At 36.5% G+C, this 18,817-nt stretch overlaps 1 protein-coding gene and 1 pseudogene across 1 annotated transcript; both read right to left on the bottom strand.

Annotated features, from left to right (window-relative positions):
• Positions 1-1,676: 1,676 nt before the first annotated feature.
• On the bottom strand, positions 1,677-2,825 carry LOC130881005 (olfactory receptor 4F3/4F16/4F29-like; annotated as a pseudogene).
• Positions 2,826-6,901: 4,076 nt separating this feature from the next.
• Positions 6,902-7,855, bottom strand: LOC130881686 (olfactory receptor 4F3/4F16/4F29-like). Its single transcript, XM_057781396.1, has one exon. It carries the CDS (start codon positions 7,838-7,840, stop codon positions 6,902-6,904), a length of 939 nt encoding a protein of 312 aa, XP_057637379.1. The 5' UTR covers positions 7,841-7,855.
• Between the last annotated feature and the right edge of the window lie 10,962 nt (positions 7,856-18,817).

Below are 18,817 nucleotides of genomic sequence, written 5' to 3'. Positions count from 1 at the left end.
TTCTGAATGAGGTAATCCAGACCCAGAAAAATAAAGGTCATTGTTATACAGATGGTATGAGAAGTATTCAAAGTTCAGACAAGAAGGCATGCACTGCTCTAATGAGTAAAACAAAAAACTAACTGAAAGAATTCTGCAATATTTTGAGAAGATTTTTAAGAACACCAGACAATTGTAAAGAACCTCAAGACCAGCAATGGAAATCCTATAACTACAGAGCTCTATGGATTTCTAGGATCTTAAATCAAATCTATAATTCCAGAACAGGGTGAGACAATAGGAGGTGTAAATAGGAGAGTACCACAGCTGCTTCTGCAGCTTATCATGGGATTTATTTATGGTCTGTTGGAGCACACATGACTCATTGTAGTCCCACAATTACTATTGTGACTGCCCTTTAGCAAATTACATCACTAAATCTGAAAACTGGTTGCTTGTCATGGGCAACATATGTAAACTAGTGAATTTTGTATTAGGTTTCATTTAAATATGTCCCTTGGTCAAACAATGCCTTGTTGAAGTACAAGATAGCTTGGATGAAGCATTTTATGAACTCACAAATGATGAAGCTGCCAGATATGTAGGATCTCAACCACTCACACTTTAACAAGGGAAGTAGAAAAAGTATGAATGATACACAATAAAGGATTACTTACAGGAACTAGATTTATCAAATGGTCAACTCACAAAGATGCCCAAGAAGGTTGTAACCTCAATCTAGACACAAAGTTAGAGGTGCTATAATCCCACAAGGAAAAATGGATATGAGGTGGAGACCAAAGAGAGTTAATACTATATCTCTCAATGCCTCCAATTCCAATGGTGTTGTTGATAGTTAGCCTGGTGACTAAAAGCAGAATGACACACTTGAAACTAGCTTGATACATGGAGGAATTGAGGATATAGAAAGGGAGGCAGAACGACAATACTACTGCTGTTCTATAGTTGCTTAAGGAGTTAGCACTCTATGTGTGTCTATGAAGTGCCTAGGTTCCTACAATGTATCAACAGATTTTAAAAAGTTATAGCTTCATTTGCACCTCAAAAATATCACAAAACATTCTTGCTAACTCTATCACAGATATATACTAAGAAAATTTGAAATAGAAAGGGAGTAGGAAGGAAACTTGAATAAATTTGAATATCATAATCTTAACCTGACACTTTATATTCTTGACAATTGAATGTGTATGGTTACAGATTCAAAACTTTTTGAATAACCAGACAATCAGAAGAGTGGCTGGAGTGTATCCAAGGTCCAAAAAAGGAAAAAATTTACACAGATCAATGTCAACTTGTAAATTCCACATGGAGTACTATCAGAAAATTCTTTATGTAAGAAAATTTATCTTAGAAAGAGAAACAGAGATATACAGAGAAAGAGAGAGAGAGAGAGAGAGAGAGAGAGAGAGAGAGAGAGAGAGAGAGAGGTTTATGTTTCCTATATTAGTCTTAAAGCATTCTTCTGTCTTCTGGACAACCAAAAGCTTGCTTCACTGAGAATTGAGCTCTGCCTTATAAACTTTGTTTTATGAATATGTAATTGCTTCTCTGTTGTTAGAACACATTGCAAATCTCTCGTAGCAGAAAAGAAAAATCACTCAAATATCAGTATATGTAAACAAATCTGTCTTGGAAAGTAATTTTTCACTAAATTTGGTCAAAATGGACTGTGTTCAATGAGAAAAGTTCACACTACAATCATTTAAGAGATCTTCCCCTATATCATTAGCTGTCTGTGTACTCATCACCATCTTCATTTCTTGATTCCTCAACATTTAGATAACAGAGTTCAGAAAAGGAGGACCAAATGCATCAAATACGGCAAGATACTTATCAAGGTGTGAGAAGGGGGGAGATCATGTATAAACAAATGTCAGGGGAGTCAAAGAACGGGACCACAGCAAAGATGTGAGCAGAATGTGTAGACATGGCTTTGGAGGAACCGTGTGAAGAATGTTTCTGAATAGTGACTATTATGACAATATAAGATATGGCCAGTATGAAGAAAGAACCTACAGATATGAATCTAATGGTTGGTATCTATGCAAGAAAGTCTAATGAACCAAGGAAGGTCACAGTAAAACTGTCCAAAATATTTGGTCCACAGAAAGGCAGATTTACTACATAAACAAATTGAACCAGGGAATGCATCAGGCCAACCACCCAGGCAGACACTAAGATGAAAATGCACATTTTGGCTTCATAATGGTCAAATAATGGAGAGGCTTACATATGGCTACATATCTATCATAAGCCATGCCTATAAGCAGCACCACCTCTACACCACCAATCACATGGATGAAGAAGATCTGAGTGATGCAACCTCTAAAGGAGATGACTTTGCGCTTTCTGAACAGGTCATAAATCATCTTGGGACAAGTGACACATGATGCACCTAAATCAATGAAGGAGAGATTGGCCAACAGAAAGTACATGGGAGAATGTAAGTGAGGATCAGAAGCCACTGTGAAAATGATGAGGGAGTTTCCCATCATGCTTGCCATATAAAACACTGAAGCAAACACAAACAGAAGTACTTGCATCTTCCAGGAGTTGGTGAATCCCACGAACATAAATTATAACACCACAGAGTGATTTGTTCCTATTATTTATGCTCTTTGCAGCACTACCTGAAAGACAGAAGAAAAAACTGAAAATTATTATAATTATATTAATAGTCCAGAAGGTTAGAACTCAGGCTTATAAAAATCTATCTTGGATTTAACATTTAAAGACAATCCAAAGATGAACAGATATATAAGCAAATGCTTACATAGCTGCTTACCAGGGGACTGCAAATTGCAAACGCTCTGAAATACCATTTCACACTTGTTAAAAGAGCTTTTAATAAAGGGTCAAAAATAACAAGTTTTGGTTAAGTGTTAAGAAAGGAAACTTGCACAGAGTTACTGAGAACATAAATTAATGTATGTTTTCATTTAAGAAAGCATATAACCATTTCTATAACAATATTAAAATAGGTCCTCAGTATGCAACCAGTGTAAAGCTCACAGTTTCCAGTTTGTAGAGCCCTGGATTCCATCCCCATCAAAGAAAGAAAAGGAATATGGAAGGAAGGATTGAAGGAAGAAAGTAAGGAAGAAAGAAGGGAGAGAGGGAGGGAAGGAGGAGGGAGGGAGAAAAGAAGGTCAAAGAGTTGAGGACCAAACAGAATAATGGAGAAATAGAGAGGGAGACAGAGGAAAAAAAAAAACACGAGGAAACAAGTAAAATCGAATGGAAGGGAGGGGAGACAGAAAAGATAAAGACAGACACAGACAACTAAGAAAGAGAATTATTAACCATTATCATCTTTGGAATTTATCATCCAGAGAAAATGACCCTGTGTTGGCCCCATGACTATTGAAATATTATTTATAGTAACCAATATAGAAACAACCCAACTGCTCCTTTACAGGTGACAGATGAGTGAACAATAAGCATATAACACAGTCTCTCTCTCTCTCTCTCTCTCTCTCTCTCTCTCTCTCTCACACACACACACACACACACACACACACAGACCCACACACAAACACACACATATATACATAAGTACGCATACAGTGGATTATAGCACGGTCGTTAAAAAGAAGGGATTTTGTGTCTCATAGTAACATTAATGAGAATAACATTAATGAGCCTGGAGATCGGCCGGGGGCCATGTCAAAGGAACAGCAGATGACAATTGACTTCAGGAGATTGGCCCACCAGAAACAAAACCCTGATGGGTGACTCTTGGATAGGGAAGACCTCCGAGAGCATCAGCAACAGAAAATTTCTTGCTAGTGCTGTGTCTTTTGCATACTTATCACTGCCATTTTTCTCTTGTATCTGTCTTAGTATGAGTGAGTGTAGAGATATCCTCACTGCCCTTAATGAGGAACATCTTTTGGAAATATCTCTTTCTACTGGACTTTTTTGGCCTGTGATTATTATAAAGATGATGTCCTCCTAAGCTGTACTGTTAAACTAAAGCAATGATTTTATATGGTAATAGTTTAAATAGGATTCTGATGATGTTTTGTTTTTAATGAATATAATAAGGGGTTATAATAGAGCCTAATTTAGTGGAAAATTAACATAAGTGAAGGTAGGATGAAACATTCCCCTGCCTCTGATAAAGCAAAGGCTGCAGAAAACTTAAAACATTAAATTTTAAAAAAGAAAAAGACAAACCTGTCACATAGCTAAACACTTGAGTTTCTATTGAGGAGGCATATATATTGTGGCTTAGATTAATGATTAAGAAAAACAACTGAGTCCCAAGTAGCCCGGCTATCTTAAATTCTTTTAATTTTAAGGTTGGGAGATGTGTTCACAGGTTTTGGAGTTCATCATAGCTGAAACAAAGCTTTAAAAATAATGTAAGGTTAGATTAAGGTGTTTTTGTCAAATAGTTTTGAGGTGAAAAACTTTAGAAAACAATCTAAAGTTCAAAAGGACACATAGCTGAGTGATAGATTCATTAAGGTTAGGGAACAAAAACAAAGCATCCCACTAATTATTAGATGATGTGCTTTTCTTGCTAGAATGGATTGGTAGCCAAAAGCAATGATTAATTACTTGTGACCATTTCTACCCTCAGCTTCTTGATATAAAAAAAAACTATAGATGAGTCGGCATGTACCCTGAAGATTTAAAATAGAGCTGACTGATTCTTTTTCATAGATGAAAGTTTAAGTGTCTGATTCTTAAAAGATTACATTTCAAAATAAGTAATAAACTCGCTGATTCATTCTTTATAACCATAATATGCATCCTGTGAGTAAAAGGACTAGCTGAGAAAAACACCTTGCTTGCTTATACTCTGTGAATGTATAACAAGTTGCTTGGACAAGAATGTATGTGAGTACTTGGGACAACTTGTTTTTCACCTGTTATACGTAAAATGTTTAATCATGTGAGGGATATAGAAAAATGTTGTTTTTTTATGTGTGTTCATTGTAATCATTCACTTGAAAACAGAATGTAACCAAAATGTAATCTTTATACTCTTTGAAAGATTCTGAGGTATATAGGCCATAAGGAAAAATATTCACCTGCTGTTTTGTTACTGTATTCTGTACTTTAGTTTGAAGTAGCCTATTGTGATACAATAATTTTTACTCTATAGGCTTGGTATTGATTTGGCTCTTTGTAGTCAAGTGATTTTTTTCTTTCCTTCTTTGGTGTGTTTGTGCATGCAGTCAATAGACAGAAAGAGTCCTGAATTTAATGTCAAGTATCTCTCTTCATCACTTTCCACTTCACTTATTGTAACAAGGTCTCTCAATTGAATCCAGAGCTTAGTAATCAGCTAGTTGTCTAGCAGTCCACACACACTGGGATCTCCTGTATTTGCTTCCTGAGTACTTGGGTTACAGGTGTCTATTATGCCTGTTCAGCTTCTGGGGATCCTATCTCAAGTCCTCAAGTTTATGCATAAAGCACATTGTCCACTAAACTTCTTCTTATCTTCATTCATATTTCTATATAAATTTTATTATTGATCACTCCTATTTATCTAAAGAATATAAATTGAATTTTGGTGATGCCAAAGTAGGAACACTCCCAGAAGGTTAAGATTCAACCTTGGCAGCTACATGTTGGGACTATGGCACTCATAGTGACTTCATCACTATGGCAAGGAGCAGAGGTAGCACTACTCCTTATTCTCTGTTGCTTTAAGTAGTGTGATCTCTTCTTTATCGTGATTCAGTTATTTCATAATACCTGGGGGTACTATTCAAGCTGCAAAGAGAAAAACAGTCAATAGCGCTACCCAGCTGTAAAGCCTTGGAACCATAACAATGACTAGCCTGGCAAGATAACTCCAATCGTGCAAGAATGGCACTTCCACCTGGAAAAGAACCAAAGGTTGTCTAACTGGACTCAATACGAAGGCATCCATGCTTGGTACTGTAAACCTAGCCAGATATTCATAGATGTAGACATCATAGACAGGAGAGAACCTCATACTGCCATTCTGCTTTTGGTAATTAATGGATTCTGAGAGAACATGAATCAGTATTCACCATGACTGACATCACTGATAGGGCATCAAATCCCGTGTTGTTAGCCATGAACACAAGTACATATTTGCAAATCTAAGAGGGCTCAGATAATTATATATCTGTATGTGTACACACAGCAACACCAAAAGAAACAGTCATGAATTTGGGACAGATGGGAGAAGGACATGGGAGGAGCTATTAAGACAAGAAGGAAAGGTGAAAATGATATAAATACTGTACATATGCTGCAATCCTCAGAAACCGAATTATGATGTTTAGAAGAAAAAGATGAAACATATGGAGGACAAGTGAATAGAAGTTAAATGAATTTGAATAACTTTTCCTAAGGCAGAGAAAAGTCAACTGTATTCCTTGGCTTCTGCCTGCTATTCCAGCAACTTACATGTCTGCACAGTTTAGACTCCCACAGGTGCTCTGAAATTTATAACCTCCATCCAATATATGAAAAGTCCCAAATATTGGAGAAGAATGTGTGCAAGGTACAGATAAAGAAAATTACTCAATTCAATGTCCCTATTTAAATGTTCCATTGAGTATAGCCAGAAATTACAGTTCATGAGAGTATTATCGATTCAAAATAAAATTTTTCCTGTTCTGAAAGGTTTAAAGAAACATTTCCACTTTTGTATGTCTGAGAGTTTGTTTCAAACAAATGCTAATCGTTAAGAATTAAGGCTCCTTATTTATAAAAATCATTATCTATAAGTATATGTAATTTGGTGTCGATGTACAGAAAAAAATTGTCCTTTCCTTATAAGAAACAGATAAAATGACATGCATGTATGTATACTTAAACCTATCCACATATGCACAGGCTTTCTTCAGAGGTTGGCCAATAATGAATTTCCATGCTCAGTTAAGACTGTTTACAATGCAGTTATTCAGGAGATTTGTCTATAGCCCATTAGCTGTCTGAATATTCTCCTTATTGCCATCTTCATTTCTTGATTTCTCAATGTGTAGATCACAGGGTTCAAAAAGGGAGTGACAACTGCATCAAACAGGGCCAGAAACTTATCCAGGTGTGTAGAGGAAGAAGGCCGTGTATAGAAAACTATGGTAGGACCAAAGAATAATACCACCACAGTCACATGGGCTGAGAGCGTAGACAGGGCCTTGGAGGAACCACTTGAAGAGTGTTTCAGAACAGTAAATATGATGACAATATAGGAAATGATCAGAATGATGAAGGAACACACAGACATGAATCCACTATTGACTGAGACCAGTAATTCCAGTCTGTATGTGTTCATGCTAGCAAGTTTGATGAATTGAGGAAGGTCACAGTAGAAGCTGTCCAATATATTAGGACCACATAGAGGTAAATTTACTATGAAAGCCAGTTGTATCACAGAGTGCACAGGGCCAACTACCAAGGCAGTAATCAAAAGGGAGATGCACATCTTGGGGCTCATCATGGTCAGATAATGGAGAGGCTTACATATGGCCACATATCTATCAAAGGCCATGGCTATGAGCAGCACCATCTCCACACCACCAATGGCATGGATGAAGAAGATTTGAGTGACACATCCTCTAAAGGAGATGACTTTGTGTTTTTTAAATAAGTCATAAATCATCTTGGGTGAAGTGGCAGAAGAAATACCTACATCAACTAAAGAAAGTATGGACAAAAGAAAGTACATAGGGGAATGTAAGTGATGGTCGGAGGCCACAGAGAAAATAATAAGGCAGTTTCCCATCATGCTTGCCATATACAACACTGAGGAGAACACAAAGAGTAGCAGTTGGACATCCCAGGAGTTGGTGAGTCCAAGGAACACAAACTCTGATGACGCAGAACAATTCACTCTTTCCATTGGCTTTGTTGTCAGAACTACCTAAAAGGGAAGTGGGAGAAGCTGTAAATTAGGATAATTATATTAATAGACTAGAAGGAAAAATATGAAATGTGTGAAACCATATTTGTACTTTAATGTCATGGTCAACCTAAAGACCAACAGATATCTGAAGAATATTAACATGACTAATTAACAGAAGTATAAATTTTAACCACACTAAAACATCACTTCACTCTTCTTTAAAGTGGTGTTATCAAAATGTCTAACTGCAACAAGTTTGATGACTACCTTCCTCCTCCAGTTGTAGGCATAGCCCCTTCCAGCACTATTAAAGCTACCAGTGAGGGTGTAGTTTCCATGTGAATGATAGGTTGATTTTCCCAAGTTGAAACAGGGCTAAGAACTAGTGACTAGAAAGGTCACAAGTTTGAGCAGGTAAACTACTGCAATTACATTGTCAAATTGACATAATAACTTGTTTTTGTACTCATAAATTAATGTATCTCTCTGCTAAGTTTTACAGTAAATGACAATTATCAAAGAGATCCACATCTGACCAAGGTAAAGAGAATAAGATATTGGAGAATTCTCAGCCTTACAAAAAGTATCTGTGTTATACCCCTCCTCCCAAGGCTCAAGAATTATTACAGAAGACAGGGCAGGACAATTTTAAAATCTAGAAGTGGCAAACAAGAAAGCCATGTTTTCCTGAAATAGAAGGTCATTTGCACATGAGTATGTGCTCAATTCACAAAGGTTGTGACACCATACACAAGACCTGCACAAGCTCAAGCCATATAAAACTTCAACAAAGAAACAAAGGAAGTGGTCATGAAGTCCTGTGCCCAGCTGAGAAGCTATTAGCAATTGATAGCTTCTGGGAGCTGGAAAGAAGAAAATAATAGACAAAAACAAGAGGGAAAAGGAACAGAACTTGGCATCAGACAGGATCTAGTACATTACTTTTGGGTATATATAGAAAGAGAGAAAATTAAATAAGTATAATGAATAATTAACTTTCAATTTTCATTTCAATATAATTTACAAGAAACCACTATATAAAATAACCTATTTGGAGGGAGATTCCTTGACATTTAAAAAGGGAATTCTGTGTTTTGTAATAACGTTAATGAACTTGGAAGAAGTTGTGCTAAGGGAAATAAGAAGAAAGGAAGAAAAATATTCAAGATTGCACTAAAACATGAAATCTGAAGTCATAGTCATAGAAGCAGAAAATACAATTATGAGAGATACAGTAAACAAGATGGATTGTGGAGATAGAAAAAGAATATGTTGATCAAAAGATACAAACAATGAGATGGGATCATTAGTTTGGGAGGATTAATTATGCATCATGCTAACTATAGTTAATAAAAAGCTTGTTTCTTGTGGGAGAAAAAAACTGAGAATAGAACTTCAAATTATTTTATCCCCAATAATCAGGCATATGAGGTGATGCATATGCTAATTATCCTGACTTATTTATCTTGTTTTGTAAATACTTAATTGAAATGTCACATATATGTACAAATATAATATTTGTTTATTAAAACTTACTAAAATGGAAAGAGGAAAAAACAATATGCCAATAGATTTTGAAAAGGTGACCACAAAGAGAAGGAAGTGGTTCTTATGTCTGATTGTTTTGTTCTATGTAATGCTTCTGAATTTAATAGCACAGCTCTTTCCATAGTGGTACAGCAACTCTCCTTATGAAGTAGAACATGAGCCACAGAACAGCATAAGTCAGTGAACTATCAGTTTTCAGCTTTTATCATGTTAGACACAGAAATGGCAGGTATTTAGAAATTAACCCATGAGTTTGACACTATGGCAAATTTAAATATCTGGATTTGCATTCTAATAAAGTCCTAGGAGTTGGTGATAATCACTGCCCTAAATTATGCAATCCATAACTGCAAACTCAAAAGTCTGAAAAGTACCATGACATCATAGAAAGTATTTCATTCAACCTTCAATACAAGGGTTTATTACACTATGTTGTGGATCTACTTGTATTCAGTTAAGCAATGTGACAAATAAACAGAATATGGTCCTTGGGTCCAAATTACCAACATTGACTGACCCTTGAGCCTCAGATTACCTGTCAAATACATTTAAAGTAGTTGAATATTCTCTCAAGACTTAGGGTGAAACAAGTAAAACATAATAAAGAATTCTTTGAGTGAATCTTGTATCCTGCTACATTACTGAACGTGTATAACCCCAGTAGCACAGACACAGAGAGAAACAATTAATAAATGGGACCTCATGAAATTGAAAAGCTTCTAAAAGCAAAGGATATGGTCAACAAGAAATAACAGCAGCCTACAGAATGGGAAAAAATCTTTACCAACCCCAAGTCACAAAGAGGTCTGATCTCCAAAGTACATAAAGAACTAAAGAAATTTGTCATCAAAAGAACAAATAATAAAAAAAATATGGAGTACAGACCAAAACAGAGAATGCTCAATAGAGGAATTTAAAATGGCTGAAAGACACTTAAGGAAATGCTCAACATCCTTAGTCATCAGAGAAATGCAAATCAAAACAACTCTAAGATTCCATTATGCACCTGTAAGAATGGCCAAGATCAAAAACACTGATGACAACTTATGCTGAAGTCAAGGGAACACTCTCATTGCTGGTGGGAGTGCAAGCTGGTACAGCTCCTTTGGGTGTCAGTGTGGTGACTTCTCAGAAAATTAGGAAACAGCCTTCCTCAACACCCAACAATACCACTTTTGGGTATGTGTCCAAAGGGTGCTCAATCATGCCACAAGGACATGTGCTAAACTATGTTCAAAGCAGCATTGTTTGTCATAGCCAGAACCTGGAAACAACCTAAATGCCCCTTGACCAAATAATGAATAAGGAAAATGTGGTACATTTACACAGTGGAGTACTACACAGCAGAAAAAAATAGTGACATCTTGAAATTTGTGGGTAAATGGATGGAACTAAAAAACATCATATTGAGTGAGAGAACCCAGACCCAGAAAGACAAACAAAATATGTATTAACTCATAAGTGGTTTTTAGACATAAAGCAAAAAAAAAAAAACAGCCTACAAATCACAGTCCCAGAAAACCTAGACAACAATGAGAACCCTAAGAGAGACATACACTGATCTAATCTACATTGGAAGTAGAAAAAAACAATATTTTCTGAATAAATCAGGAGTATGGGGACCATAGGAGAGGGTTGAAGGGGAGGGGAAAGTAAGGGAGGGGAGCAGAGAAAAAGGTTTAGCTCAATAAAAATCGATAAAAAAAGAATTCTTTGTGTATATATTTTATACTAAATATTAAATAACATTAATATTTCTTTCATTTGCCTTTGTGAGCACCCAGCACATTTGAAAAAATAATGAATGAAAAAGAAATATTAGCAGTAGAAATAGGACATCAAAACTAAAAATTAAATAAACATACTTCAAAATGTATTTCAGACTTTTATCCAATGATATGTTATACTATTCAAATTATTTTGCTGCTAAAAATATAAACTTTTGATTGTAAATTTAATTTATTTACACTCGTGGAACACTGTTTCATCTAATAATAATAATAGTACTTACTACTGATTTAAGTCATTAATAAAGTTCTCATATAATAGACACCAACTCCATAAAGGGAAGGACTGAGAATGCACTGTTTTCAGAGAATCTTAAAGCACAGTGTTACAACAGGTATAAAATGGAAACAAATAGACATTTGCTGAAGAACAAAAGAAGATGCATTTGAATTATTAAGTGCCACATAAAAATATAAAGAGACTGGGCAGAGTTCAGATGTGACAGAAAATATGAGATGAAAGGTAGGTTGAACCTACCTCTCGACCCAGCAATACCACTATTGGGAATATACCCAAGAGATGCCCTAACATACAACAAAAGTATATGCTCAACTATATTCATAGCAGCATTATTTGTAATAGCCAGAACCTGGAAACAACCTAGATGCCCTTCAATGGAAGAATGGATGAAGAAAGTATGGAATATATACATATTAGAGTACTACTCAGCAGTAAAAAACAATGACTTCTTGAATTTTGCATACAAATGGACGGAAATAGAAAACACTATCCTGAGTGAGTTAAGCCAGACCCAAAAAGAGGAACATGGGATGTACTCACTCATATTTGGTTTCTAGCCATAAATAAAGGATTGAGACTTTAATTCGTGATTCTAGAGAAGCTAAATAAGAAGGTGAACCCAAAGAAAAACATATAAGCATCCTCCTGAATATTAACCTTCATCAGGCGATGAAAGAAGACAGAGACAGAGACCAACATTGGAGCACTGGACTGAAGTCTCACGATCCAAAGGAGGAGCAGAAGGAGAGAGAGCACGAGCAAGGAACTCAGGACAGCGAGGGGTTCACCCACACACTGAGGCAATGGGGATGTTCTATCGGGAACTCACCAAGGCCAGCTGGCCGGGGTCTGAAAAAGCATGGGACAAAACCGGTCTCGCTGAACATAACAGACAATGAGGACTATTGAGAACTGAAGAACAATGGCAATGGGTTCTTGATCCTATTGCACGTAATGGCTTTGTGGGAGCCCAGGTAGTTTGGATGCTCTCCTTAATAGACCTGGATGGAGGTGGGTGGTCCTTGGACCTCCCACAGGGCAGGGAAACCTGCTTGCTCTTTGGGCTGAGGAGGGAGGAAGACTTGATTGGGGGGGGGAATGGGAGGTGGTGGCGGGGAAGAGGCAGAAATCTTTAATAATTAAATAAATTAATTAATTAATAAAAAAACCACTATAAAAAAAAGAAAATATGAGATGAAAAATGGAAGGAGTATTGGAGAAAAGAAGAGAGGTGGAAAAGAAAAAAGGTAAAGAAATTGAAATTTGAAAAGAGCTACATAACTTGTAATGTATACAACAATGAGAAGAAAAGGAAAAGTATTGCATTTACACTAAATATAATAATTTATGAAACATGATTTGCATTGCTTTTTGCCCACATCTTCGGAAATGAAAAACTATGTATTTCTCAAGTGCTAACGTTCTTGGAATTAGTTCTGAGTATTTGTCAGTTGAGAACTGATCTGTCTTTCATAGTGCCAATTCCTATCATCTAAACAAGAATTAAGATTTTTTAAAAAATGAGTTTGAAGTTAGAATATGATGTAAGTCTGAAACATATTCAAATATCCAAAAATATAGAAACTAATCAAATTTGGTGTTAAGTATTTAAAACCGCTAGGCAAAGGCAAAGTCTAAATCACAGTCAAGAGAAAAAGCCTTTCAGAGGTTTCTAGATTCCAATGTGAAGGTAGTGTTGCCTTTTCTTGTGCTGTAGCTTTGCTTTCCTTGATTTACACCGATTTCAGGGATCTTCCTACACAGATATCCAGACATTTATTTAATCATCATAAGGACAAATTTGATAATTATTTTCAAATAAAGATTTGAATTAATTGGAAAGACATCAACAAGGTTTGTGAGTGGTCATGTGAACTATCACCACCCTCATTTTCCTCCTCTGTCTTCAATCACTAAAAGTTCATTATCTTCCTAGTTCAAATATTTTATATTTTTCGTTTTCAAATGGTCGCAAATCATCTTTAAATATAAGTAAAACCAGGGTCACACCTTTTTAATTCAAAAACACCTTTATTTTACTTATTATAATAAATATAAATAACTGTATATCTCTTAAAATATTTAGGTATATGCATGAAAGAAAGTTACCTAAAGGATTAAGGAAACTCAATTCTTTTACCCATACCTTCTTTATTATTCCTATTCTACTTCCAATCCTCTATCATAACTAGAAACAAGATGATCTGTCAAAATCAATTCCTCCTTAAACAACTAACAGTTCAAAAATAAAATTTAAATAGATAGTTATTATGAAAAAAAACAAGAAATGTAATTCTAACTCTTGGCAGATTTATATATGGTTTTGAAATTGTCCGTATCTCATTTCAAAGTGAAATTGCATTAAGAGGTACTTTTTCAGTGTTGATTCTTTTTATTTCCATGACAAATCTTATTTCTGCCCAGATATATATGATGTTTCCCTTGAGTACATTTGACAAGTTCCTAGGAAATTTAATTGTATTTTATATGGCAACCAGTTTGTATCAATCGCTTTTGAAAGCTAATAAAAATCATATAATCTTTGTGCTTTTATTTTTAATGTATCATTAAATTTTGCTTATTTAACAAGTGGTAAAAGTTAAAACTATTTATATAATTACCAGAGAACAACATAATTAACTATAACCTATCATTATCCAAAATATTATAAAGTTGTTTGTTATTTGCATTGTTTTCTAGATCTCCAGATAAAGTGTTCTATCTCAAAAACTCTGTTATCCTTTTCCAATATGACATTAACTAATTTTAAAATGATTCTAATATCATGTTCAGTTCTTTTTCTTGGATGCTATCTGTTCTGGTTTGGCTCCCTATGAACTTTATGATATGGCCACATTCAGAGCAATTCCAATAATACCATTGTGTGTATAAATAAAAAACAATCTATTCTGTTTAAAGTTTTCTATATAAATCCATTTTTACCTGCATGAAAAGAACAGCATCTTTACAGACTCAGAAATCCAATGCTCCCCTAACATAAAGTGTCTAATAATATCCTGTCATAGGAAAATATGAAACTAGTTATGCATATCTCAAGAGGCTGATGACCAAGAAATACTGAAAACATATAGTTTAGAAGGAGCTTGTGGTTCAGGGACATTTTCTCTAGAGAACCATTTGTTTTGACCAGTAAAATTGAAAGATTTTGAAATTCACATTATGATGCTAAGGAGAAAGAGTGAAGCAGAAATAGAATTATTGTAGCATTGCTATGCTATTTAATAAAATAATTGATTCTTTATTGTGATTAAACTCTAAGTAAATATTAATTCATAAATTAATAGTAAACAATCAGGTAACTCTAAAATGTGCACTAAATTAATAATATAATTTGAGAGACAAGGTCTACTCATTAAATATTCATTTTAAGTAAAAGAACAATCTCTATAATTATATATAAATTTACTTAAAGTTCAATACAATGAATAACAAGAATGGAATCACTAAAATATCTATCAACTTTTAAAAGGGGCTGAAGAGATTGCTCAATGGTAAAAAGCACTTGTTCTTGAAGATATCCCACAAGGATGTTCATAACCTTCCATAACTCCAGTTCCAAAAATCTGACCCTCTTCTAAACTCCATGGGCACCAGACACACTCATGGTGCACAGATATATATGTGAGCAAATCTCTCTCTCTCTCTCTCTCTCTCTCTCTCTCTCTCTCTCTCTCTCTCTCTCTCTCACACACACACACACACACACACACACACACACACACACATATAATGCTCATACACTCAAACTCCGTGAAGTCACAACCAAAATTACAAAGAATCAATGAAACAAAGAGTTAGCTTGGTGTGGGACAATTCTATATTCTGTCAATTATATTTTAAATTAACACTGATTGGCCCATTAGCCAGGCAGGAAGTATAGGAGGAAAAACCAGACAGGAGGTAGAGGTGAGGCAATGAGAACAGGAATATTCTGGGAAGAAGAAAATTCCTCCACAGTCCTGCCCAGACCACACGGAAGAATCAGGATGTGACCTGCCCCGCTGAAAAAGGTACTGAGCCATGTGGCTAACGTAGATAAGTATAATGGGTTAATATAAGTTATAAGAGCTAATACAAAGCCTGAGCTAATGAGCCAATCAATTTATAACATGTAGACCCTCTGTGTGGTTTCTTTGGGGATTACCGGCTGTGGAAACTGGGTAGGACATAAACCCCAACAAGCTGGCCCTCATGTTCCATTGGCTCTTTGTGAAAGTCAACAAGATAGAAAATACCTTATCCAAATTAACTAATAGTCAGAGAAAGAAGAACCAAACTAATAATATCAGAAATGAAAAGGAGGTAACTCTTATGGGAAGATGCTTTTAAAACTGAACCCATGAAAATTGGAAAGAAAGATGATGAATGACACTTGTGGTGGAGATTGCTGACTCTATAGCTTCAGCTATTGTTTCTCAACCAGCAGACACAAAGGCCATGCTGGATGATACATGGAGCTGTTAGCACCAAGGACAGGGTGGTGTGCAGTGGCATGGAGCTTCTGCAGAAACATGTCTTTACTGAATAGGGTCATCCGTAGGCTTGCTTGCTAGGTGGCCCCAAACATGGAATCACTACAGTGGCAGCCCATCCTGCTGGGAGATGGAGAGTGCAGGATAGTGGTGCTGTTCAGCAGGCTACAAGCACAAAGGTAAAGCCCTGGAATGAGCCTTCGGGCAGCAGTCACTGAGAGCAGGTAGGTCTGTGGCAGCCAGAAACTTGCAGACACTGCCCCAAATGCCTTACCTAGGAGCAACATCACCAAGACTCTGGGCAACAGCAGGCTATCCAAGAAGTTGCTGTGGTGATATTTCATTTGTATAAAGCTTGCCTGAAGATCAGAGAGTAAAACAGCCTCACTGGTCAGCCTTACGGACCAAGCATTGGTAACACACACCTTTAATCCCAGTAACCACACTGGTTACCATAGAAACCAAGTGATGTATGCTTTTAATCCCAGTCCTAGAGAGGATTATAAAATGGGAGGCAGCAGCTCTCAATCTCAGTCGCACTCCAAGATTCCTGGAGAACGATCATCATTTTCGGACTGAGGTCGAAGTAAGAGCCAGTGGCTGACTGCTTTGCTTTTTGGATCTTCAGGTTGAACCCTAACATCAGTCTCTGACCTCTAAGTTGCAGCAATTGCCCAGTATTTTTGATAATTCAGAAATAAGAAACTGTGAACCAGACCAATGACTCTTAGCAATCAATATTTGCACCCAAAGCTGTTTGGGAAATGTGTTTGTGTGTGTGTGTATGTGTGTGTGTGTGTGTGTGTGTTTGCACTGTGGGACACATTGCAGCTTCCAGTGCTCTTACAATGAACGAATAAGTGATGAGGAAGAGGAAAACATGGAGGAATGGAACAGCAAGTGCACAGTGGAGATGCGACAGCAATGACAAGCTTGAGAGCAGGTTGCAGTGGACCGGGAAGCACATAATTGCCAAGTGGGACTAACAGGGTGCTGAGCAGCAACCTGGAGCTTGCACATACTAAGCCCCTGAACATGCTACCCAGACACAGGATCAACGGATCAACCTGGTTCTGAACAACAACAGGCATCCAAGATAAAGAACAGTTCATTTTCTGGATTGGACCTCCGCCAAGAACCTCTATGGCCCGTGCTTCAGTTGGAAGCCACATTGGTACACACTGTCCTCTGTCCCATGCTGTATTGAAGCCTGAGGTTCATTTGGATGTCCTTGGTCCTGCAACATTAGAGGAGGGGAGTGTTGATGTCTATGGCCCTTGTTACCACTGAAGGCCATGCTTATGTCTAGGGTCTGAGCTGTTGCCTGAAGCCGTGTTGATGTCTGTGAGTCATGCTGCCACAGAGAGCCGTGTATGTGTCCATGGTCCTACTGTGGGCAGAGATTCTGTTTATGTGCATGGCCCATTTTACTGAAAAAGGCCATGCAGATGTCCATGGTCTGTGCTGTCACCTAAAACCAAGTTGATGTTCATTGGTAATTGCCCAGGACCTTGTTGATGGGAGTTCTGCCACCTGAGACCTTATGGATGACTGTTGGTCTGTGCTGTCACCAGAAACCATGTTCAAGTCCTTGGTCCATGCTCCCACTGACTGTAAAGGTCAAAAAACTATTTTGCAGTGGTATTGATGACAAACATCCATGTTCATAAGGGAAATTATTCTGTAATTAGCTTTCTTTGCATGGTTTGGGTATCAGGGTGCCTGTGACCTCACAAAGTTAATTCAGCAATTTTCCTTCTGTTTCTATTTGGTAAGATAATTTGAGAGGTACTAATATTATCTCTTTCTTGAGAGTCTGGTAGAATTCTGTTCTAAAACTGTCTGGCCATGGAATTTCTTTTTGTTGTTGTAAGACTTTTATTGATTCCTTCTATTTCCTTAGGGATTATAGGTCTATTTAGATGGTTTATTTTTCCAATTTTATAGAGTACACAGTTTTGATCTATGACTTAAAGATTCTTTGGAATTACTCAGTGTCTGCTGTTATATTTCCTTTTTCATTTCTGATTTTGTTAATTTGGATATTCTCTCTCTGCTTTTCAGTTAGTTTGGATAAAATTTTTCTTCCTTGTTGATTTTCTCAAAGAATCAACTCTTTATTTCATTGATATTTTTGTATTTTTCTCTTTGTTTCTATTTTATTGGTTTCAGCACTCAGTTGTCTATTTCCTGCTTTCTACTCATCTTGGGTGTGTTTGCTTCTTTTTGTTCTAGAGCTCTCAAACGTGCTATTGGTTGCTAGTATGAGATCTCACCCTTTTCTTGCCTTTCTCTGTTTTTTGAGACAGGTTTTCTCTGCGTAATAGTCCTGATTGTCATGGAACTCACTTTGCAGAATAGGTTGGTGTCAAACTCACTGAGCTCTGCCTACCTCTACCTACAAGAAATATAATTAAAGGTGTGAGCCACCACCACCCATGACTCTCTGTTTTTTTTATGAAGGTCATTAACTTTTCTCTTAGCACCATTTTTCAGTGTGTCCCATAAGTATGGATATGTTTTACATTCATTTTCATGGAATTCTAGGAAATCTTTAATTTTTCTGTCATTTCTTAAGACAGTTCTTACTCAGTAGAGTGTTATTCCATTTGCATGAGCTTGGAGGCTTTCTTTGTTTCTGTTCTTATTGAAGTCCAGCTTTAATTCATGCTAGACTAATAGGATGCAGGGGTATTTAAATTTTCATGTACATGTTGAGACTTGCTTTGGGACCAAGCATGTGTTCATTTTGAAGAATGTTCTACAAAGTGCTGAGAAGAAACTGTACTCTTTTTTGTTTCAGTAAAAAGTTCTCTATATATGTTAGGTCCATTTGAGTCATAGCATCTGTTAGATCCAGTCTGTTAGCTCTGTTTGATTTTTGTCTGGATGACATGTCTTTGGT

Source organism: Chionomys nivalis, chromosome 9 (genome assembly GCF_950005125.1).
Source record: "Chionomys nivalis chromosome 9, mChiNiv1.1, whole genome shotgun sequence".
In the NCBI taxonomy this organism is placed as follows: domain Eukaryota; kingdom Metazoa; phylum Chordata; class Mammalia; order Rodentia; family Cricetidae; genus Chionomys; species Chionomys nivalis.
Note: the sequence above shows the minus strand (reverse complement) of the source record. Positions and strands in the feature narration are given on the sequence as shown.